This window comes from Pavona decussata, unplaced genomic scaffold (genome assembly GCF_977016875.1).
Source record: "Pavona decussata unplaced genomic scaffold, jaPavDecu1.1 SCAFFOLD_37, whole genome shotgun sequence".
In the NCBI taxonomy this organism is placed as follows: Eukaryota; Metazoa; Cnidaria; class Anthozoa; order Scleractinia; family Agariciidae; genus Pavona; species Pavona decussata.
In genome coordinates, this window is record NW_028145459.1 from 1,350,679 (window position 1) to 1,375,321 (window position 24,643).

General features: G+C 39.1%; 1 protein-coding gene across 1 annotated transcript in view; it reads right to left on the reverse strand.

The window, feature by feature from the left end:
• Positions 1–24,643, reverse strand: part of LOC146483929 (E3 ubiquitin-protein ligase UBR4-like) — a 92,450-nt gene that overhangs the window by 22,707 nt on the left and 45,100 nt on the right. The window contains exons 43-74 of the mRNA XM_085105280.1: positions 24,343–24,637; positions 23,080–23,280; positions 21,865–22,055; positions 21,316–21,420; positions 20,776–20,892; positions 20,239–20,361; positions 18,732–18,827; positions 18,269–18,340; positions 17,757–17,834; positions 17,532–17,579; positions 17,301–17,386; positions 16,763–16,847; positions 15,544–15,622; positions 15,214–15,438; positions 14,532–14,558; positions 13,666–13,807; positions 11,984–12,128; positions 11,479–11,564; positions 11,052–11,139; positions 10,490–10,618; positions 10,303–10,367; positions 9,763–9,823; positions 9,231–9,302; positions 8,504–8,610; positions 7,766–7,904; positions 5,896–6,024; positions 5,188–5,355; positions 4,182–4,394; positions 3,326–3,508; positions 2,660–2,744; positions 1,895–2,022; positions 841–1,188 (exon numbers count right to left, since the gene is read on the reverse strand). Coding sequence (XP_084961406.1) covers positions 841–1,188; positions 1,895–2,022; positions 2,660–2,744; positions 3,326–3,508; positions 4,182–4,394; positions 5,188–5,355; positions 5,896–6,024; positions 7,766–7,904; positions 8,504–8,610; positions 9,231–9,302; positions 9,763–9,823; positions 10,303–10,367; positions 10,490–10,618; positions 11,052–11,139; positions 11,479–11,564; positions 11,984–12,128; positions 13,666–13,807; positions 14,532–14,558; positions 15,214–15,438; positions 15,544–15,622; positions 16,763–16,847; positions 17,301–17,386; positions 17,532–17,579; positions 17,757–17,834; positions 18,269–18,340; positions 18,732–18,827; positions 20,239–20,361; positions 20,776–20,892; positions 21,316–21,420; positions 21,865–22,055; positions 23,080–23,280; positions 24,343–24,637 — 4,116 coding nt within the window. The remainder of the gene's footprint in view (positions 1–840; positions 1,189–1,894; positions 2,023–2,659; positions 2,745–3,325; positions 3,509–4,181; positions 4,395–5,187; positions 5,356–5,895; positions 6,025–7,765; positions 7,905–8,503; positions 8,611–9,230; positions 9,303–9,762; positions 9,824–10,302; positions 10,368–10,489; positions 10,619–11,051; positions 11,140–11,478; positions 11,565–11,983; positions 12,129–13,665; positions 13,808–14,531; positions 14,559–15,213; positions 15,439–15,543; positions 15,623–16,762; positions 16,848–17,300; positions 17,387–17,531; positions 17,580–17,756; positions 17,835–18,268; positions 18,341–18,731; positions 18,828–20,238; positions 20,362–20,775; positions 20,893–21,315; positions 21,421–21,864; positions 22,056–23,079; positions 23,281–24,342; positions 24,638–24,643) is intronic.

The window sequence follows — 24,643 nt, forward strand, 5'->3', positions numbered from 1 at the left end:
TACAGCATGCTTATGTTTTCTAATAATACTAGGGACAGAGATCTTCATGAATCTTAAGCCGTCCTTTGAACGTTCCTCCTTGAAGTGAAAGAAACTTAACAATGTGCCCCTACCTGACACAGTGACTCTATCATAGTGCACGCCATTTGCCTTGCAGCCCTGTTTGATGGTGTGAACAGCACCTGCCTCAGCCATTCTTCCTCAGGAGCTTCCTTCTCTCCTGTACACTCACTCCTTTTGGTTCTATCACGCCACTTCCGGCCATACTTCTCCATCAGATGGCGCTTTCGTGCTTCACTGCGGCTCTCCCCAGTCACTGCCTTGCCTTCAGCGGATTTCTTGGGAGCCATTGCTTTCCACTGTGAATAAGTGTGATTAGTATCACCATCCATCCACTGCTTGGCTTTAATACGCACATCACTGTAACCCTGCACTGCGCCCAATAACTTAGGGTCTTTTTCCTTTAGAAAACAGCAAATATAACAATAAGGTCGTGTTCAATTAACCGTATTCCGGAATAAGAATAAGTGGAATAGCTGTTAGATTTCTCTTTCCGGGTGAATTTGGGAAGATATATCTGCAAGCGTTCACTGATACACGATAAGTTAAGAGCCATTTAGTAATCATTTAATGTATTCCTATTCCGGAATAGGGTCAATTGCACGCACCCTAAATAAACTTAAGTGTCGAATGTTATCTTTTGAGCTATTCTGCCTGCTTTTCTGCACAGTGAAATCCATCATTATAATATGCGTGGATAAAAGGGGAAAGGGGTGGTTGTCAGGTAAAAGTTTTTTTTTTTTTTTTTTTTTTGAAAGAAACTTAACAATGTGCCCCTACCTGACACAGTGACTCTATCATAGTGCACGCCATTTGCCTTGCAGCCCTGTTTGATGGTGTGAACAGCACCTGCCTCAGCCATTCTTCCTCAGGAGCTTCCTTCTCTCCTGTACACTCACTCCTTTTGGTTCTATCACGCCACTTCCGGCCATACTTCTCCATCAGATGGCGCTTTCGTGCTTCACTGCGGCTCTCCCCAGTCACTGCCTTGCCTTCAGCGGATTTCTTGGGAGCCATTGCTTTCCACTGTGAATAAGTGTGATTAGTATCACCATCCATCCACTGCTTGGCTTTAATACGCACATCACTGTAACCCTGCACTGCGCCCAATAACTTAGGGTCTTTTTCCTTTAGAAAACAGCAAATATAACAATAAGGTCGTGTTCAATTAACCGTATTCCGGAATAAGAATAAGTGGAATAGCTGTTAGATTTCTCTTTCCGGGTGAATTTGGGAAGATATATCTGCAAGCGTTCACTGATACACGATAAGTTAAGAGCCATTTAGTAATCATTTAATGTATTCCTATTCCGGAATAGGGTCAATTGCACGCACCCTAAATAAACTTAAGTGTCGAATGTTATCTTTTGAGCTATTCTGCCTGCTTTTCTGCACAGTGAAATCCATCATTATAATATGCGTGGATAAAAGGGGAAAGGGGTGGTTGTCAGGTAAAAGTTTTTTTTTTTTTTTTTTTTTTTTTTTTTTTTTTTTTTCATAACCTTATTTAAACCTGTATAAATAAATTTCCAAGACTGCTTGTTTGGGTCTGAGGATGGAATCCTACATGTAAGGTGCGATCAGTTTAAAGGAATGAAAGAAAGCTTTGAAAATTTCTTTTCAATGTACATTTTGGCCACCCTTGGAAGCGAAAGAATTTAATTCCTCACATTTACTTTAAACCATTTCAGAAAAATCAAGCGTCTTACATGCAAAAGTAACTGCTTGCCAAAACGTTTTGCCGGCATGAAACTCGCTTTAACACAGCGCATTGTTACACAAAATGATTTTTACCATAGGAAATGGCGTAAGTACATAAAACAGACAGGTGTACCTTGTTGGCTTTGCTGGTTGGCGGAGGTGGTTTAACGAGACGTAGCAGGATCTTCAAGCAAGGTAAGGTGATGCTCTCCATGATAAGTGGACTGCGCACCTCAACCGACATCATGAACAGCGTCATTACTAACACGAGAAAACAGCTAAGGTAAGTAAATAATTGACACTTTTGGGTCTTCACAGTCTATGTAACATTCCAAATTAATTTTAATTTTTGTTTTCATTGTCTCTGTAATGTCACATGTGCGTGATATGTACTAGAGAATGCAGTCGTGTGCGTCTTACCGTTACATCAAGTAACGTATATTTCGCTGAACAAAGATAATTGAAACTGGACGTAGTGTTTAGTCTTAACAGTAGGGTTTACTTAGCCAAGAAACAATCCCCATCCCATCCCATCCCATACATCCCATCCCATCCCATCCCATCCTATCCCATCCCATCCCATACCAAACACCAAACAATACAATAAAACGTCTATATCACATAAACATGTCAAAATAAGGTAGGAGCCTCAATAGCCTGTTGGCCAAAAAAGGAAACACTAACACACTAGAGAAAAAAAATAAATAAGGAAACTGCCAAGTTATGTTTTATCCGGCGGAAAGTAAAATTGTCTGATCGTTGGACACAATAGTTAGCTTTAGTGAAAGTTGGCATTAGTGAAATTAACTAAAACGTACTGCAGAATAAAGTTTCAACGAAGTTTAAACAAGAAATTTTGGTATCAAATTTTCATTAGAAAATGATGTCGAAAACTTACCACATCTCAAACGCATCTCCCAACAGGAGTCTTCCATCTCAACTGCATTGCTCAAAAGCAACATTTCTCGACTGATACCTGAGACCTACAGGAGAAAAGACTGTTATTATGTTGCACTTTATCACGATACAAAACAGGCATGGCAGTTGATCACTGCTGAAACAACGTAACATAAAATCTTGATGGTTTATCCAAAAAGAGATTAGAAAATCCAGACAACAGATAAGGCAGTGTTCCAGATAAGAGAGGGGTCTCAGGTCAAGAACCCGAGAAGCCTGGCTTCCTGACCCGACAGAATGAATGGCAAACTTAAGAAGATTTAGAGAGAACTAGAGCTATTGACCCCTCAAAATTTTTCATTGACTCTCTGATTTTGAAAGTTATCTGGAACACTGTAAGGTATTCTAAGGTCAAAAAATATTCCATGAAATAATAGTCAAATGGGGCAGTCGTCAAGTTCGAGTTTGAAGAGACTGGCTGTAAAACGCAAAGGCTACACAAAGTCTCCCATACCTAATGTCTTTTAGCCATTTTGAAACTCTTATTACCTCGTCATCTTCACTACAATTGCCAGCCATAATAGCTGGTTGCAGGCTGCTTTCCACAGCCATGGATCAGTGACAATAGTTCATATATTTTGACGACATACAGATAAGTGTTACTGACCACTGCAGGGTTGGACTTGTGACTGTTTACAGCTTCTCCTACAGCGCTGATCAGGATTTCATTGAGCTGCATTGTAGCATGTTCGTTGTCCTTTGTCAGCAGACAAAGCAGATGTCTCACATCACTTCGCATCTGAGGAGTACCTTCGTGCAAGTTAAAGTCCACCAATTCCTGTATTAGGCCCTAATGAAAAAAAAAAAACATTAATCCTTGTTAGTTAATCTGATCAACCTGTAATTCACTCACATGGATGAAGAAGAAGGAGTTTCAAAATTTGGACGTGTATGGTAAACTTTACTAATTCCTGTTCCTGTAAAATTTAGTAATTACCAAACGTTTTAGTCTAAAATGTCAGCCGTCTGTGGGTTAGGGGGAGGAGACGACTGACATTTCAGACTACAAAAGTTTACACAAAGTTCTGCTCACAATGGAATAACAGAAATACGGTACCCTTAAAGTGTTCATGTACACAAAGTTTCCGATTCTCCATTAAATTGTTTGTCAATCTGAACCACCCTGTGTTGAACACCGAGAACCACTCACAATAAGCATGGAATCAATCCCAAGACCTTCCACACACTGTCTCCATGCTCTATCAACTGCCACACAGGGCGGCCTAGCTTACCACAAGTCTCCGTGTAACTTAGTGGCATGAACATCCAACCAACACCTCTTGTTGGGGACTAGAAATCTCTCTGAGTTGAAAATGAGTCATGCATGCATAGTACTTCAAACTGCTAAACGTGCGACTATTCAAATGAGAGCTGAAGAGCAACACTAACATTGGCTAGTTTTCACCTCGGTGCTAAAAACGGTTTGTACCGGGGTAAAATAAAAACTTGATGGGAAAACGGACCTGTTCCACCAGCTGCTTGCGTGTTCCTGGTACCATGGCTAATGCCCTCAATAGTGTAACACAATGCTCTATTGCAGCAGAAGCACAGCCATAGCATTCACCCTGCAGACCTTTCACACCAGATGACAACAGCAATGATCCGCTGCTAGCACTCTCAAGTGGGGATTCACGGCAGTCATATTCCAGTAACTCCTTCCTGGAAGCTAGCACTTTCTGAAGATTATAGCAAAAATGTTAAGTATTCGGTAATTTGGTGGTTCACTTACTGGTGTTACGGATGAGTGGTTTGACTGACTGACTGACTGACTGACTGACTGACTGACTGACTGACTGACGGACTGACGGACTGACGGACTGACGAACTGACGGACTGACTGACGGACGGACGGACGGACTGACTGACGGACTGACTGACTGACTGACTGACGGACTGACTGACTGACTGACGGACGGACGGACGGACGGACGGACGGACTGACTGACTGACGGACGGACGGACTGACTGACTGACTGACTGACGGACTGACGGACTGACGGACTGACTGACTGACTGACTGACTGACTGACTGACGGACTGACTGACTGACTGACTGACTGACTGACTGACTGACGGACGGACGGACTGACTGACTGACTGACTGACTGACTGACTGACTAACGGGATTGTTGTTGAAAATATTAATGGAAGAGCATTTTACAGACTCAATGCACCTTTGCACTTCTGATGTCATGACGCCACTGTGGCTACTGAATGTGTGAGAGAGAAAGTAGGTTAAATATTAAATAGAAGATCGTCGCAGTTATCTACGCAACTTAAGCAAAGCGAAAAGAAAGCCTGAACTAAGAGTCAAAGATTTATACCCTACTATTATTCAACCTTCAAAAGTAATTCTGCTGCAGAATTTCCTAAATAACAATGAATGCATTGAATTACGCCTAGTATTTTTACTGACTGCTGCTGTCCTCGCAGTATGATAATGATAAAACATTTGTGATTGTTCGATACCTGGGTGATCTTGCTGAGCTCATCAAATGTCCCTTTGCATTCAACACAGTAGCGATGAGCCAAAGCCTGGATGGCCTTGTTGACACCTGTGTTAGCAGAAGAGCTACTTGATGCTGAAGATCCTGACACTGCAGCTGCAAATGTCTGGCTTGCACCAGATAAGCTCTCCTGTTATACAAATGATAAATAAATGATAAAGGTGTATACGTACTCAGCCAGTACACATTGAGGAAAGACAATGTGCAACAAGGTTTTCTGTCTAATGCAGTGCTGTGTGTTACACTTTTGGTCAAACTAGTTGGTTCACAATTTGAAGGTGGTATGCCAGCGCGCCCTCTAGAAATCGCATGTGACAGTCGTAAGCAAAAGTTGTATCGTCTAAATCGGCCTTAACATGTTAAGCCGGTGGCTGGGGGGTTATCAAACAATGAGGAGGTGGGGTGGGTGGGGAAAAGGCTCAGACTGAGTGGAACGTTGAGAGTTTAACTATTGCGTTGAAACTGACACAAATCCCGAACGTTCAGCGGTGATCGATTCTGCATGCATTGCGGGAAGTAGCATGTGGTATAGCCTACCGATCTATTATTTGAAGACTATTTAGTAAATGTTATTGGTCCGTAGTATCAATACTCGTGATTTATGTACCAAAAATCTCTAATACAAGCGGGTGGTTCTTTGCAGTGACAGTGTATCTAAGTTATCATTCACCTGCAGTGGCTCTTGTTGTCCATGTTCCAGTAATCTGTTTAACAGAAGGTCCAATGGCTGCCTGTGAGACACCAGTTGTCGATACACCCTGTCTGCTCGCTCCAGCAGAGAGTTAATGTTGGCAACTGCCTGCAAAACGAATGATTAAATAACATTAGCAAGACAGTAGCAATAAACACTTCAGGTACCCTTTAAGCTCGGTGATAAGACAAAAAAGATATATTCAATTCAATTCATTTATTTTGCCATTAACCAAAAAATACAACATAAATACATAAAAGATGATACACAATATTCCTACTATTACAATATTCCTACTAAACTATTTACAAGATAAAATATGTTAAAGGCTAGGAAGCCTACATAGAAGCCTGAGGCTTATTAACTATAGGCTTCCTGGAACTATAGGATAAACCATAGAAGTTAAGGGTACTGAATGAAAATTCCAATTAAAGTTTTTTTTTTAAAGAAAAAAAAGAAAGAAAAAAAAAAAGGAAGAAAAAAAAAAAAGAAAAAAGAAAAGAAAAGGTGTGTAGCTCAACAAAGAGACAATTTAACTAAGAAAGAAGGAATTTAACAGCTCAAGAATGTGGGAAAAAGAAAAAAAAGCCCAAGCCTGCAAAAGGAACCAAACCCACGATCTTCTATACACAATTAGAGCCTCTGACCACTGAGCAACGGAAAGACCCATAGAGAGTTAGGCCATTTTAGGGCTCGAGAAGAGTAAAAATTCAGCTTTGGATAATAGGTTTGTGCTTTCACTAAAACTTGAAAAGCACTAGAGTGCAGCAAATCAAGAGAACAACACCTAGTACGGGCGGCCACGTTTTGTGCTACAAGCCCAGAGTTACGGCTTTTTCATTTTAAGGTCAACTTGAAATTTCAATCGCAAATAGTGCAATTTGTAGACTGTGAAAAAACCTTAAAGTTTGCGGGTGAGAAAAACGTTTCTAAGTAATTAATAGTCTACAAATCTTATAATAAATGTCTGACCTTCCTCCCTCCCCTTTTCGTAAAACGAATTAGTGAAACTGCGGCTAGTCAATATTTTGCTTTGGCTAGTTGAAATCAGACCTGTTACTAGCCACTGGGCTAGTGAGCTAAAAGTTAGTCCTAAGCCCTGCATTTACTAGGTTCATAGTTATGTGACTCTTGTTCTGCAGGCATACTGCATACTGCTAGATGGTGAACTTTACGATGGCTTGCACCATTTTCCAGCATCCAGCATTTATACTTTGATGTAACAGCACTGTTACTCTTTATCAGATGATACAAGAACAACGGTATCAAACCAACGCCTAATAAAAAGGTTACCATAGCAACAGTACGACGACTTGTTCAGAACACCCCTAATTTTAGCTTTAAGTAGTTCTGACTAAAAACCTAGCTCAGTGCCCCCCATTTTTATTATGGAAGTGTGACCAGCTTGATTTTAAGTTTAAAATGTGGTCTTTAGTAAAGCCTGTTGGGACTGTTAGCATCGAAGCCACACGAGAAAGAAAACTACATTAGCATGAAATTTTAATCTTGAGATCAGTCAATGGAAACGAAACATTGAGAGAGCTCTTAAAGGAATAATTGAATTTATGTCTTAAAGACAGAGCTTACTTGAATGACATTTTAAACCCAACAAAACAACACAACATTTAGATGTTGCACCACATCCAATAACAGATCATCCACTAACAAATCATAGTGAGGAAGCTATCCAAAGGTCTCTCTTTAAATTTACTTCTCTCCAAACAAGATACCTTTTTGAAATGAATACTTCAATTGTGTACAAGTTGATTGATTGAACAGCAACACATAGTGTACCTCCTGTTTTTTTTTCTTCTTTTTTCATGAATGTAGCTATAAATAAACAAAGTACCTTCTTTCGATCTTCTTCATTCTCAATTGGATCCACAGCACAACAGGGTCTGGCTGTCAGAGTGTAGTCAAACTTGGCATATTTGCAGAAGCCACACGCATTGCATAAGAATGGATCTCTCTCGTCATAGTTGATGGCCCTGGAACAAAACAATCAAACAGAAAAACAACTTGTGCTTGTCTGGGCCATAGTTAATGAAAAGTAATGGTTGTGGAGCTTGACAAACTTCCTTCTTGTATATTCCGTCGGCATTTTTGGCCTTGACCGTGCACCAACCACAATAGAATTTAAAAGTGTTGGAGCAGCTGACCAATAGAAATCTTCCTGTTAAGATATTTAACTGTAGTGTGAACATTAAAACAAAGGATTGTGCACGGTCGCGGCCCTTCTAACATAAATTGCAGCACCATTGTTTTAATGCCAAGGTTTCACAACCAGTCCCTTAATTAACTATGTCTGAGCACACACAAAATCTGCACTGCGGAGAAAATATCGATGCAAATCATTCTTAACAAATGTTGTAGCCAAATGGGCATTAATGAAAATTATTTTAGTAAGAAGCTACTACAAGGTACGTACAACAGACAAGTGCTGGTTCTTCCAAAGTATGCATGACACAAGTGATAAGCAACATAGTTTTGGAATTAAAGCCCTAATCCAAGAAGAGTTATCCTATCAAACGTTGACTGGTGAACTTTTATTAAAGCAAGCCCCAGCTGCTGTTTTTCTTCTCCTCACCTGCACTTGTGGCACTGGTAGACATTCTCTCCACAGTTGCTGCATACTCCAGGATTGGCATTAACAGATGCACTGCAGCGAGGACACTGTAATGTCTCAGATGAGGCCTACAAGAAGAAAAGAAAACACTCAAGCAAGGGGCACAAGGGGCTTAATAAATGGGCTTCTGTTTCCGTGTCATCAGCACCATGTCGACAACGAAAATGAGACCGTGTAAACCTCATAAGGTGTCCAAAGTCAGTTTGAGGTTTCGAATTTCTCGAGTCTGTCGCTCGTTGCTCTTTCAGTGCCATGGGAAGTCGACTAGTGGCAAGTGTAGAGGTGGTTCTTTCAAAATGAGAACCAAAATGTAACATAAATAAAGAAAGACACCCACTAATGATACACCATGATTAACTCGGTCAATAGTTAAATTTTCTAAAGTTTTAACTTTTTCATTTCGACAGAACTTCGTCTTACTCTATTTTGGAAGTTCGACAAAGACCAAGATAGAGAATTCTTAAATTTCGCACAAACCAACTGTTCACATTGTTCATTATTTTTATACTATACATGAATTTCATCAGTCATGAATTAAATTAACTCGTGAATTTTTGAGCAGGCCAAAATAACTTAATTCTCAAGGTCAAGGATGCTTCTCTCCATTGCTCAAGAAATTACATACATCAGCCGAAAATGTTTCTGAGACAGCATCTTTGGATACTAACTAATTCGATCCACTGCTTACCTGAAAATTCTCATAGAAATCAGCATATTCAATCATCAAGTTACAGGCAACAATTGGCAGAGGAAAATCAATCTGAATAACAAGAGAAAATGTTAATAATACCAAAACAAAAATGTATTCGGGGGTGCTTTCCATTTAGCCCAAAATTTACGGCAACTTTCCGTGTTAAACGGAAAGGCTATTTTGCATTCGTTCCAAACATACAATCTCATTGGTAGACAAAAACAAAACAAAACAAAACAACAACAACAACAAAAAAGAAAAACGTACGTGATGGCGCAATGATGGCCCAAGAAGACAACGAAGTGAAAATGGACTTTTGGGCAAATGGAAGGGTAATTCCGTTCTGACCGGTTGAAACGGAAAAAGTGAAGTACTTACGAAGGTAGTTCATTTGTTACGGGAAATTTCCGTTTTCCGCATTCCATCTGCATTTTAACCGGTTCAACAAAACATTTTAGCTAAATAAAGCACCCCAGGATGCCAACAGGGTGCTTGGAGAAATAGAAACAAAGATATGAATGATTCTAACCTTGAGCTCTGTTTGTCCGGGGGTGAGATGACATTTCTTGGCTTTATGCCACAGTGATCTCCTGAAAAACATACCACTTGTCAACGTTTAAGTGATAAACAAGACCAGCCGCAGCAAACACCAATTAATTGAGAAAACTGATAGCCTTCTTACGGGCGATTTACACGCTACGACTTTGTCGGATGCGACAAGCTTACGACAGGCCTACGACACAAATTGTTTCGTGTAAATCAAACCTACAACTGGCTTACGAACGTCACAAAAAATGTCGCAGGATTTAAAAACATGTTTCAAAATCCTACGACAATCGCAAGTATAGGCAATGTTGAACGACGACAGTTGTGTGCGTTTTTTTTGCATGAAGCGAGCGGCGTGTGCTCTAGAAATCGCATGCTACAGACGTAAGCAAAAGTTGTACCGTCTGAATCGGCCTTTTCAACCCCTTTACATTTGCTGTCACAGTTTTGAAGGACTAAAATAAAATAAAAAAAATTATCGAGATTTTCACATAATGGATTTATTATTCATGAAACTCCTTACTTGTTTTTCAGCTCCACAACTGCCTGAACAGTGCGATTGTTGTAGTACAAGTTGATTGTTCGGACCTAGAACACAACACAACGGTCCTTAGAGCAAGATGTACGATCATGGCGCCAATAGCGTAGAAATAACACAACAAAACTACCATCAAATAAAAATGAAATTAGGCAAAATAATGACGACCTACCATCTTTTGGCGCTTTAGATCTGCAATCCTCAGAGTAACCCTTGAGATTGTGTGGCTCCCAATCAGTTTGACAAGCTGGCATGTGGTGGTAAAGCGAGAATCTCCTTTGATGTTGGACAGCTTAAGGCTCTGCGCAATACAAATTTATTATCACAACAATGTTATCGGGTCTATCAACTTGCAGTGAGTTCTGCACATACATCTAGATCTACATTATAACCAAGATCTTGTCATGCACTGTGACAACTTTCATTGGATACACATCTCTACGCATAGGAAATAGTAATACTCTGCTTATGGTAACCCCAGCATCCCAACATGGATACATAACTGCAATTTCTGGAGTCAGATCCTTTGCTCTTGTGATCAATTCTTGACTGTATGTAATATGTTTCGGAGGTTTGAGTGTGTTAATAATTTTTAAGCATTGCCACACTGATTCAAAAGAAGTTACCAAGCAGTATTTTGTTGCACCATTGTTGATGATGTTTTTCAGTTTGTCCTCAAAGGACTTTTATTATGACAATTGGTCCATTTTATACCCCTTGTTCCCAAGTCTTACCTGGAATGGAACTTCTGGGTTGTTGCACACAAGGCATGGATCACTCTCCAGATAATACCCATCAAACTCAACATACCCTGACAACATCCTAAAACAAAACAACAAAATGCTTAATCGCAACGACAACAATTCCTCAGACAAAGCAAGTTGCATACACAGTGAATATCACTAGCCCTTAAAATGGGCGACAGCGAGCATGAACATCGACTAATTTGTAAGGCATCAGAACTCCAATCTGCTTGAATTGGTATGCAGAGAGAATCCTTGTTGAGAAGGTCAGATCAATTGCACTACCAAACAACAATGCCACGTCGTAATTAGCTTTGAATAGCTTGAGTCAGATTGAAAGTGAAATAAGTGATTAACTATATGCATTCTCCACTAAATAGCTAAGGAGTACTTGATTGGAGTAACATCGGAAACTGACCTGTAAACATTGGAGTTTGGATGGTTTGATAGAACATTATTCTGTATCATCAGCACCTGCACTGCTTTCGCACAGTACTCCTCCAACTGCAAATGAAAACATGTAATTGACTGCTGTGTTTGGCAATAGGAGATGATCATCCCTTTGCCGTACGTACTGAATTTGTCTCAATTTCTTTTCTCAAGGCAGTATTACATAACAGAGGTAACACCCATGGCCTCTAGGCTTTCTTGGAACTCGATACATAAGCATTTTACACAATGTAACATTCATTTTACAAATGTAGAGTTGCGTTAGTTAAAGCCTGTAGCCGATTGAAGTTGTTCACGGGACACAATGTCGTCAAGCCAAAATAGTCAGTTGCACTATATTTGTATGACAAATCTTTTAACATGCTCTGTTCTTAAAACTATCACCACTTCTTCTTTCCTCTTCTTCTCGACACCAATTTACAATAGCACAGGCTAATATTGGCTAAACTAACAACGCTTATTCCTACACGTACCTCATCGGTGCTCGATTCAGACTTCATTGTGAAGTAACCAAGGAGATCAACAAACTGAGCAGCTCGTCGGCCATAGTCAGGCAAACATGGCCAGATTTTCCACATCATACTTGACAGTTTTCCTTTCTGAACGTTGGTTGAATACCTACAAATAGACCAGTCAAAAATAATCCCTACCAACACAAATGTATCTTTAATGGCAAGTGACACATCACATACTAAACTATCCAATTCAGTGATATTTAATTTGATAAAATTGATGACCATTAAGAAAAGATCTCAACATCAAACCACATGCAGTTACTTTCATTACATCTGAGTCAAAGGTGGGTTGTGAGTAAATTATCAACTTCCTAATAACTCCCTATTACAGACATTAGCAGATTTAACCAGCCTGGCAATGCTTGGAAACAGACTGATACTAGAAGACATCTATTTGAGTAATTATTCATGATTGGGTAGGGTGATTGATCTAACTGACCAAATGTCGACTAGGTTTTTACGCGGGATGCCCTGAGGGGACATACCGTGTCTAAAAACGGGTCGATTTCTTTTTTTTTTTTCTTCGTAGTAGCCACAAATCTGTACATTAATTTATTCATTAAACTCTCCCCTCTCCTACTAGGGATGTATTGTTCTGATTGTCTTCAACAACAGCAGGCCAATTAAAATCCATTCTTGTCGCTTATATCGCGAGGGAGGGCACCCACTCAACCCTACCTGTTTGACGTCAACGCATCATTTGATTTATTTTTTAAAAACGGATTAAATTTGTGGCGCCATATTGTTAACTTGTTGTGGACTCAAGTGTGCCGTTTTCAAACGGAAATTTCACCATGTTGAAGCGGTAAATCGAAAGAATAACTTCAAAGAAGCACTCCACAACTAAAACGGTGGAAATTGGAGAGTTCCTGGCGAAGGAATCGTGCTCTGTTTGACAGTCCCGAACCACGATGAGAGACTTAAAAGAGGTCATTGAGAACCTTACGTTATCGTAATGGCATTTCCGAAAGTTCCGGTGAGATCCTCAGTAGCGTAACACAAGGGAAACAACATAACGCGATCTTCGTGACTCAAACCATTCCATCAGCAATAATAGTTTTATGAATCGGCGAGGCATACAGCTGGAATAAATTAATCAGCCACAGCATCTCGCGTATATGCCAGTATAGGCATCTTGTTTAATTAATGAATGTCAAAATTCTGGCATCGTACTAATCCCAATTAAAACTCTAACGAGACAGCAAGAGAGCACGCAGTACCAGAAGAGCAGTGCAACGCAAAGCACATGGCAATGCCCCTGGAACCCCCCACCCCTCTCCCGTATATTGAAGTGACCGCTGACCTCATTAAAAGGGCACTGTCACGCACATATTGCTGAACGTTGGTCAAGAGTGCTCAAAATTTATCTACGAACCTTTTCTCTAACATGAAATTGCTTTAAGGAGGAACTCGAAAAAATTGGTTGCAATCCATTTCCATCCTAGCCATCCGCAGATAAAGGTGAATGATGCTAGTTTCTGTACACTAGTAGGGTTATTGTTAACAATACTGAACCATTATTTTGACGCTTACATCCATACAGATATGTTTTTTTGGCTGTTCAAAGTGACACTAAAAATAGGCGACACTGCCCCTTTATATACCACTGATGTGTGATGAACTAAGACAGGTAGACATACTTGTGCATGCTGTACAACAGCTCATGCGCCTGCCACCTCACAGCAGTCGAGTTTGATTCCAGTAGAAAAGTCTGTACAAACTGGCTCATCACTTCCTCATCAACAGCATCGCTTAACAACTGAACAAGGCTCTGAGCAGCTGCTGATTGAAAAAAAAAAAAAAAATAGACAAATGACGATATTGTGGCCAACCAAGTACAGAAAGTGTCGTTAGCGTCGTTCCAAATAATGTTTGAAGCACAGCAATGAAGTGAACAGAGCCTCTCGTAAACATGACATCTACCTATTGTGAAGTTTTCTTCATATAGACAACACAGGATGGTTGGGATTCAATGGAAAAACAGAAAAACAACCAATACCAGTCGTAGCTTATTTTGAATGATATAACGGAGACATGTAACACCTATCAGTTTGCATCAAACGTCCACTCAGGGTTTTTAAATAACTGGGAAGAAAGTGCTGCCTTTGAAATGACATCTGCAAACAATTAGACTTTCCAGTTTTCTCGGATATAGACGATAAACCGTACATCCCGTCTCACGTCTCACGTCTCACTTGTTCCTATAATAATCTGTGAGGAGATAAGTAACTACTGTTCGAAATGAGAAGGGGACATAGTCCCCGGTGTGGTGGTCTACCTCTATCCCTGATTTCATCTGTCTTTCACATTCATGCGTGGGTTGGGTGGGTGGGTGAGATCAAAATATGGACTGATAGCGGCTGCCAGTGGCGCCTTTACATGCTGACGTCCGATCTCACTTCACAGAAGAATTGTAAACCACCATGAGACTACGTGATATGTGTGGTGTATAAATACATAAGCATTAGCATTAAATAGCTCAAAGGAAAAGGGACCGCAACCCTACCTTCACTTCGTCCAGGGTCAACTGATCCTGAAAGGAAAAGGCCATAGCAAATTCAAGAAATCGGGCGTAACCTGTTGCGGAGTCCCTGCCTGTATTGTATCATTTACATTTTTTGTTTTGTTTATGTATATCTGTTAAGTCGGCGAAGCTAATAAAATTAAAATTAAAATCAAATAAGTACAATCACTCTGGAATGCTACCACAAACGAGTGATCAAAAGTGATAAGGAATATAAGTTAAGGTTCTTTTCAATCATCATTTGAATCCTAACCCCAAACTCGAGTTGTTAATAACCATTCTCAAAATCAGTTATAATTCATCAAGAGAAAACAAAGAAAATTACTTTTGTGAAGAGGTTTGCAAACGTAATCTTAACTATCATAAAATCTGGTGAACTTTTGCTTTGAATTTCTCTCAGAACTATTAATGGTTTGGTAATCTACCTCAAACACTGGAAAGAGTGTTGTATATATATGTATGTATGTGTGTATCCAATTTCCAAACACCTTAAAGTTGGTTAAAACACACACACAAACAAACGTTTTTCAGCCAACTTTGCGCCGTTTGAAATCCGATGAAACTCTTCCTTGTGTTTGACATACGTGCTTCAAAGCAAACGCATCGAAAACGTACTTTTTTGTGGTGCACTTTGTATTTTGATCAACTTTGTGGAGACACTAACCTGTTGTCTTCTCCTTGTCTTTGTCCTTGTCCTTGTCTTTGTCCTTATCCTTCTCCTTGCTCTTTGACTTATCTTTCTCTTTATCTTTGTCTTTCTTGCTCTTCTGTGGTGAGCTGGACGGTGGTGTCTTCATTTCACAAATGGCATAACCCAACAGTTGTAACATCAAAGGAGTGACACCCTCTTCAAACAAGAAGCTGCTCTTCAACAGAAATGGCAGCGTGTCTAAAATGAAATATCATCAACATTAATTCTTGTGTCATTACAAACAAGGGTTGTATTAAGTTTTCTTTTTACCACAAAAAAAAAAAAATATTTACAACTAAATACCTGTTTCCTGTAAACAGAATTCTTGCCAATTGCTGATACGGCTTGATGCAATTTCAGAACAAGCTTTAAGGTGTTCAATCTGCAAGACATGAAGATCATTTCTCTTTATGAACGACATGGCTCAAAGGCAACTGGTACAAATGCTGTGGTTTATGACATCCGAGTACCTCAAACTATCTTTATTGTAATCAGAGCACTACTAAGGTAAGAGTGTCACATACTACTTGTGATGACATCAGAGTGCATCACATTACTACTAATGCACAGCGAGTGCCGCACATTTATGCTTACGAAAAAAAGGTGCCTCACATCACTACTGCTGAGAAGAAGGTGTTGTATTACTAATCATCGTAAGCAAAGTGGGACAAATTAATACTAATGAGAACGAGCTTGAGTTTCTCACGTTATTACTACTAATGTTAAGCAGAGAGCCTTACATTACTGCTGAGAGTGCCTCATGTTACCAACAGAACAGAGAACAGTGTCGCTCATGTTATTACTTATGTTATACAGAGAGCCTCAAATAACTAATAGACTAGACTGATTACTTCTAATTACTACTAATGAGGACAGAGTGCCTAATGTTCCTACTAATGTTAATTAGCATACCTCAGTGACCGACTATCGCGTAACGCGCAATCTGATTGGCTACACAGGTGCCGTCTATCGATCGATAGACAGCAGTTTGTCAGAGCGCGCGCGATTCAGCGTGCATCATTGCACAAATATATCAAAATTTATGAAATAAAAATACTTTTTGCTTCATAGATTGATCACTGAGGTATGCTAAAACAATTAGACGGCTCGCTCTCGGTTTCTATCGCCTTTGATAGTTGGCTCGGGGCGCCTATAGAAACCTCCAGCTCGCCGTCTAATTGTTAAGTAGAATGCCTCAGAATTCTACTGAAGAGAACACAGAGCGTTGTATTATTATGTACTGTTGAAAAGGTAGAGCGTACCATGATACTGCTATTTCTACTATAACTAACGCGAGAAAAATGCTTCACCACTAACAAGGCAAAACGTATTGTCCTATATGGTTACTATTGAGATGAGTCCTTCATACTACACTAATACAATCAGTGCTTAGTCCCAATCATGACACCCTATAATTACTACGAACATGATCAGAGTCCCTCATATTTCTAATTAAATAATCAGCGTGGCTCATATTACTCTTCATAGGAATCACTTTGGCTTTGCAAGGACGCATACTTACCAAAGTAATAAGGGTGTCATATGGTAGACTGATTGGTGCATTGTAGACAACCTCACAACTGAATCCACTCTGTTGACATAGTTCTCTGTTGAAGAGACAGTTCCTTTAGAAACTGAGTTGTGCAGTATCATAGTGATCAAGCAACACAAAAGGATATGCACTCAGAGTGTGCACCATAATTACCACCATTAAGTTTATAAAACATCACAGCCTCTTATTGCTAAAGTTGTATGTGACAATCTCCCAACCAGAGAGAGACGATAACATGCCAACTGATCAAGAAATTCAGAAACAACAGAGAAGGAAAGGAAGGAAGGAAGGAAGGAAGGAAGGAAGGAAGGAAGGAAGGAAGGAAGGAAGGAAGGAAGGAAGGAAGGAAGGAAGGAAGGAAGGAAGGAAGGAAGGAAGGAAGGAAGGAAGGAAGGAAGGAAGGAAGGAAGGAAGGAAGGAAGGAAGGAAGGAAGCACGTTTCTGGCATGATCAAACAATCTGAGTACTTATGTGACTGATGCAATGTTAAAACTACAACATTCTGTACCTGACGGTCTTCATGTGTGACTTGAGAGCATGCAGGTCCCTCAGGCGCCGATAGCTTTCTTTTGAGCCACAAAGGAACAATAGCAACTAACAATCCAAAAAACAAGAAACATCAATCACCTTTTACATACACCCACCACGGTGTGTGACATCAATATGTGAACATTTCAAAAAACGTCAAGCATATTAGTCTTTTTTCATTGTATAACAAGACAACAAAAATTACATGTACCTTTCTCACTTGCCGTCTGACAAAAGGAGTTTGCTGGATCAAAAGGTACTGAAAGAAAGTACAACAAGTTGAATATAAAGCAGTGAATACCATCCAGGTGTGTTCCCTTGTGAAACTTTCCCTTCACAAATATTAACAACGTTGCAAGTTTTTCCGTCCTTGATTTAGTGTTTGCGATATTATCTACAAACCTTAGTAAACGCAATGAAATTCTTTGTTACAAACCTCACACAAGAACTGGTACCACTCTTCACCAAACTGTGGAGAATTCTCAAGATGAAGAGAATCTGCAACTTTCTTCACCTATAAACAAATACAATTGTTTCAGTGTTTCATACAAACGTTTTACGAAGGCTCGAATTTCCCTGAATTTATCTATTACCTTAAACTCAATTTCTCATACCACTTTAACATATTTTAATGCAAATGACAATGCAGTTCTGAACACAGTTCTGGGGCACATTGCATAATAAAAGAAGTATTGCCTGCCTTTACAACTGTGGGGGCATACCATACTATGAAATTCATAAACAATAAATGAAGGGAAAAAAATAACGTGTTTCATGAACTTCTCCTGATTTACATCAAATATTTTTGTTTACTCAGCTAAATACATGCCTTTGGTTCACAACTGAAGGCCTCAATCTCAAGCAATGCTAGAGATCAGTCTAATGCATGATTAAAGGAACAAACTGATTGCTTCTTGCAAGAAACTTAAAACTTAGTATCATATTAACCTGATACGGAAGCCTTAAAGCCATTTCAGTTAGCAGTTGTGGATAAGCTTCAAACACATCTCCTGCATGGCCCTGTAAACAGAATCAGAATAAAATTATGTGTACAGTTCCCAAGATATGACAGTTAAATGACAGAAGAGTATAAAAACAGCATTTCCAGTAAAAATACTAAATATTTTTCCTGCCACATATAATTTACAATTTACAATTTACAATTTACAGCATGTGAATGGACTAGGTGGCATATCGTATATTCCTGTCTATTGCATCACTAAGCTCAACATCGAAACATTGAAAAACGAACAGCTTCAAAATAAAAGTTAATCCTGAGAAGTGATAGTATTTGCCTGGATAATACATTAATCTCGTTTGTCTACCATTCTTAAAATACCATCACATTTATTTCAAAGTAGAGCCTATTCTTACAAATCAAGCTTCTTTCTAAACAGTTTTTAAAACTTACCTTTACATACTGTCTAAGGAAAAATGGCGACATGTCTGGTGGAGGACTAGCAGGCTGAGGTTTGAGTAACGCTCCACCGATGCCAGACGTCTCTTCCTGCAGAAATACAAATACGATCATCACATATGAAACTTTTTATTCATAATTTCATTAGCTGTCATCAACAATCAGCACGCTTTAACACCAAGAAAATTAGAGCAAAAAACTAATCGCTATATTGCCATTCTTCATCGGGTGATAATGTTGACTAATACACAGCCAGTTGACACCATCGCTTGATATAGACCAAAGCAGTCGCAAAGTCACAATCCACACTTTTATGACATTAATCACGAGCAGGAGACAAACTATTAATTTTGAGCTGTCATTTCAAACCAGAATGATCACGTGAAAAAACCAACGTATTTATAAACAATAACAATTAAAAGGAGCAGCTAAAGACTAAAGCAGGCCTTTCTATCACTTGGCCAGTTAAAATCAAAGGCTCCTGTGAGCCAACTCATGAATGCAGATGACACATCAGTAATTGAAATTAAGACGGCTAAGGACACTACCTTGAAAACTAAAAGAAATTATATCTTTGCCCGATCATGTAACGAGAAATAACCATTCTTGTGCTATAAAAATGATTGTAAACTTATTCCCAACTCATTAAATAAGGTCCTTCTGATGCGCCGATTAAAAAATTTTCACGTGTTTTTTTTTTATTCAAAGTTCATGCCGACACTTCACTAATTGAATTTAAGACACTGCACTTTGTGGAAAAACTAAAAACCTTATAACTTTGCTCAGATTTAACGAAAAATCTCCATTCTTGCCCTAAAATGATTGTCAAATTATTCTGTACAGATTGAATAAGATTATTCTGATGCGCCAATTAAAAAATTTTACGTGTTTTTTTATTCAAAGTTCATGCCAACCGGGCTTCACCAATTGAATTTTTAAAGTCAATTATTTTTAAATTAAATTACTTTTAAATTCTTAAAAGACACCGCACTTTGTAGAAAAACGAAAAAACCTATAACTTTGCTCAGATACAACGAAAAATGTCCATTCTTACACTAAAACGATTGTCAAATTCTTCTCTACAGATTGAATAAGATTATTCTGATGCATCGTGAAAAAATGTTCTCAGTTTTTTTTGTTTACTAATTGAGTTTACCACCCCGGACTTTATGAAAAAACATAACTTTGCTCAGATTTAACGAAAAATCTCCATTCTTGCACTGAATGATCGTCAAATTATTCTCTACAGATTGAATAAGATTATTCTGATGGGCCGTGAACAAAAAATTTTCTCGTGTTTTTTCCACTAATCGAATTTAAACCTCATTCATTGCGCATGCCTGAAAGTTAACAACTGAACCAACCAACCAAGTGAAACCCCACCATCGCTTTAACTCGTTCACAAGTTAAGAACAAGAGAGCAGTTGTTATGGTATAACAAAGGTCATGAAACACACCACTGCCATGGCGAATTGCACATTGTTACAGAAAAAAAGCTTACTTCTTCATGGCTGGAAACCTCTCTCCAGTGCTCTAACAGGGTCTTAAGAATTTCCAGGCAATTACTTGTGATGCCCACATCGCATAATGTGGCTGCTGTCTGCCTACATACAACTGATGATGACTAGTGGAATAAGAAGAATGTATCATAGTGAACATTTCACAGTGAATGAAAAGTAATACCCAACAAAATCATTATACACCTGGCACTGTTTAAACCGTGGGTTTAGGGTATTTAAATCAGAAAAATCCTTATAAGTAAAGGTTTGGTAATACATAAAAAGAAAAATTGGACATTAACAGATGGTGTCAATTCCCTAAATAGCAACACTTTATGCACCAAACAATCGAAATTATTGTTACACTTCTTATGTTAACCTTCAACGAAGTATTTCTGATAGTTTACTCAAATCATTTTGAACTTGTCATGACGATTCTGAAATATCGTTTAATTTTATCATTGGTATTAACTTGCTTTTAAATCAGAAAAGGAATTTATAACAGGTGAAGTGAAATTCTGTGGTCAAAAATACTCTACCTCAGAACCACTTTTAGAAGTGGACTTTGTTCTGGACATCAGAACACTCAGTAGTCTCATTATGATCAGCCAGACTTCATGTTGTTTTGTTCGAGATGAGATGTGCTTAACATCCTGCTGCAATCCAATGGTAGCAATGTTAGACTTGCCACTCCTGGCAAATACTCACTGCTACTAGCTCGACTAGCTATGTTCTCAGGGAGTTGCTTAAACTTGAAAAAATGGATGCTTTTGTTCTCAACTCAGGATTTTCATTTCTACATGTACACACCTACTTTACTTACTGTTCCACAAGGGGTTTTCAGCAACCAATTACAAACAATTTAATCCCCCCCAAAAACGTAAAAATTAAAATATAAAATATATTTAAGGTGCCATATTGTTGCATTCATTAAGCCACAATTACTGAGAAGTCAGAAATGTCTCTAGCACGGACTTTTTCAATTCCTTCTGAAAAATTGCTGAGATGTCATTTGCTCTAGGCTGTTGCCTATATCATTCAGTAGTTTCATGTCTTGTACAACTGTGCTAAGCATTTACCATTTGATCTAGCTTCAGTTCCTCCAAGCATGTAGATAACACTTTACTTAATGCCGCCCTGTCTTGGTCATTATCTTCCAGATCAGAACTTAACATAAGCAATACCTGAAATGAAACCGAGGCATGTAACTTAAATCTTTTAAAAGTTTACCAAAAAATATACCTTAACTTAAAATTAATCACACCTTTACTTACCTTTACTATCAGCTGCGACTAATAAAACATTTTTAAAATCTCATAAACACAATATTTAGAAAACAGTTTGAACCCAGGAGTCATATCACAAGTTAGTAAACTATGATTGCCAAGGTAGGTGTGAACTCCTGAAAACTATTCAACATGACATGGACCAACGTTTTGGAGAATCCGCATGGAAGTCATAATTGGAGTCAAGTGGATTTTCTATCATCATTTGAGAGTTTTTAGTCTCTGGTTATTAACATCATTGGTCAAAAAAGTCACGGTGTAATCATTTTTCTGTTAGCAAGTTTGTGATGTGATTGGTGCATGTCAACTGTTAATAATAATATTATTACAATCTTATCAGACCTGCATGAATGGTATGGCCTGTACTCCACCAACGTCTTTCAGCTGAGGCAGGTGAAGCAGCAATTCATCCAGAAGCAGTAATTTTAATGAGTGCAACTTTTCCTGATCCACCAAAGATTCCTTGTCCACCTGAGCTCCTCCCTGCTCTTCTTCTCTGTTACCTCTGTAGTCAGGTTGGCTCCCTGTAGTACCTAACATTAGAAACACAGATTGGTGACTTCCAGACCCACTGTGGTCTTCTGAGTCATAATCTACAATAGAACCCTGCTAACTCCAACTTGGTTAACTCAAAACGCCCCGCTAACTTAAACTAATTTTACTTTCCCTTGGTTCAAACGTCAGTTGGTAAACCTCAAAATGTCAGAATGTAGCTGATTGACGTGTCAAAATCATGCTGTTAACGTGCTTTCAGTGTGTTGAAACGTCCTTAACTAGATCTCAGCCTATGTTTTCTCCTTTATGTGTTTACGTGGCCTAAATTTCCAAACTAATCGTTGACTAACATTTCTCATCAAAAGACTGTTATAAAACAGACTTACTGTACTCAAGTGACTGGTGATTGTGAAAGAATGATAAAAAACAAGATATTTTATTAATTATTAACAGGGTGTTTGAGTCAAACACCAGCCCCACTAACTGGAACCCTCATTAAGTCAACCTATTTTTTGGTTACCCTTGGGAGTTCAAGTTAGCCGGGTTCTACTCTATAATCTCACTGGCGTTTAAAAGGATGAGATTGGATACTATGTCATCTCACTACCAGATGTACCGTGTTCGTCACAAAAGGCATCTGTCAGTGAGTAACAAGGGAATGGTGCAGGTGCATGCATATCATGTTTATATCACATTACAAAGACAGTAAATATAAATAATGATGAGATAGGATATCAGCTGAACAAATACTTCAGGCAGCCACTATCCATCCACACTAAATGTCAATTCAGCAAACACACAACCAGTGTAATGGTCACAGCCATGTCCATGACATCCTTAAGGGTTGTTTGTCCTCAAACTGCAATATGGGATTACTTTTTCTAGCCATTGAATACAAATGAAGGTGTAACAATTTGCAGATGAGGCAAATTCTATATCAGACTATGGTGTAGGTTGGGCCAGAAAATTAAACCGTGACCATCTGTTGCACCATGCAATAATTATGGGTTAACAAGTCTGTGTGACAGTACATTGATGAATTTTAAATATCCTACATCTTACCTGCTTGGTCACTTTCCAAAACAACAGTCTCCATGCTGGCCCCAGGGTCTGCAGCAACAGAGTCCACGCTACTTCCACTCTCAAACTCAGCTGACGTTTGCCCAGTATCAGGTGGCAAAGGTGACCTGGGAGCACTGTGGCCTGCTGAGGATCCCTGTGCACTGCAAGGTGGAACTTCATACTCATCCTCACTGCCTTGGCCTACAGTAAGCAAAAGATTGCACCAAAGGCAGACTAATGAATATGGATGGAGCAGGGATGGTGCAGTGGTGAGGAGCACTTGCCTCCCACCAATGTGGCCCAGGTTAGATTCGCAGACTTTGCACCATATGTGGGTTGAGTTTGTTGTTGGTTCTCATCCTTGTTCCGAGAGGTTTTTCTCTGGGTACTCCGGTTTTCCCCTCGCCACAAAAACCAACATTTCTAAATTCCAATTCAATCTTGATAGTGTCCCCAATTAGTGCCATGCACCAAATACATTGAGACTTAAATAAATTAAACAATAACTTGATATCTCAAGTCTCCCATATGTAAATTTGTTTGTCAACGAGTCACCAAGCAATGTGGTCAGAGCTAATATCAGTCAGCTAGCACCACTCAAGCTACGAAGCTTGAAGCACATTTCTTTCAAAAGTAAGCGGTAAAGAAAAACTTTGATGTAAATGATGTTTTATAGAAGCTGGATAAATTTGAATTCAACAATCTTACTGGTTTTCCACCTATTTAACTTATGTTGATAAAGACGATGTGTCATATATTTAGCATAACATTTCAGTATTTTTAGGTGATGTGTATCGCTTGTGATAAAAATAATTTGAGACTAATTTGTGCATGCTACTTTCAGGTACATTAAAAGTTAGCAGGACTGCTACGGCAAGATACAACAGCCACTTTTTCAACCTAAAATCAGTTCATGGCTTTGATTTCCATTTACATGAATAAACATGAAACGCATGCACTATTTGCACCTGATGATTGTCTAATTATCTCAATCCACCATACAGAAAATAATGGCATTCTAACAAAGAAATCTATATTCCATACTTTGGAACACAGCATGGTTTGTTTTTTTTTCAACGTATAATTTAAGTGTACACATATCATAAGTTAACATGAAGTCCTAGTTTGTCTTCTCAAACTCAAGGTTTAGATACAATACTAAATGGTCATTTATCCTTTGTTTAAAAGACACAAGAGATTATGTATTTGTACAGGAAAAGACATTACTATTACCAAGGTGACTATAGCTGCTTCTTATCATACCTGATGCATTGTCTGATGACACACCCGCTTCAACAGGTAGTGACTGTGCCTGCACACCAGGCAGTGGTAAACCCTGGAGACTAAGCCCCTGGGCACCAGCTTGTTCCTGAAGACTTAGAGCTATGGCAAGCTCCATCATGGCCTCATCATCTGCATCAGCTGGGAGATCCAACATACCTGGCAAACCACCAGCACCAAGAAGTAACGCCTCCAGATGACTGGCAGCACTTGCTATTGATGGCACTCCACCTGATGGCTGGCTGGGTTGGGCGTCAACAGGATCTTGTGAAGCAGCCTAGTA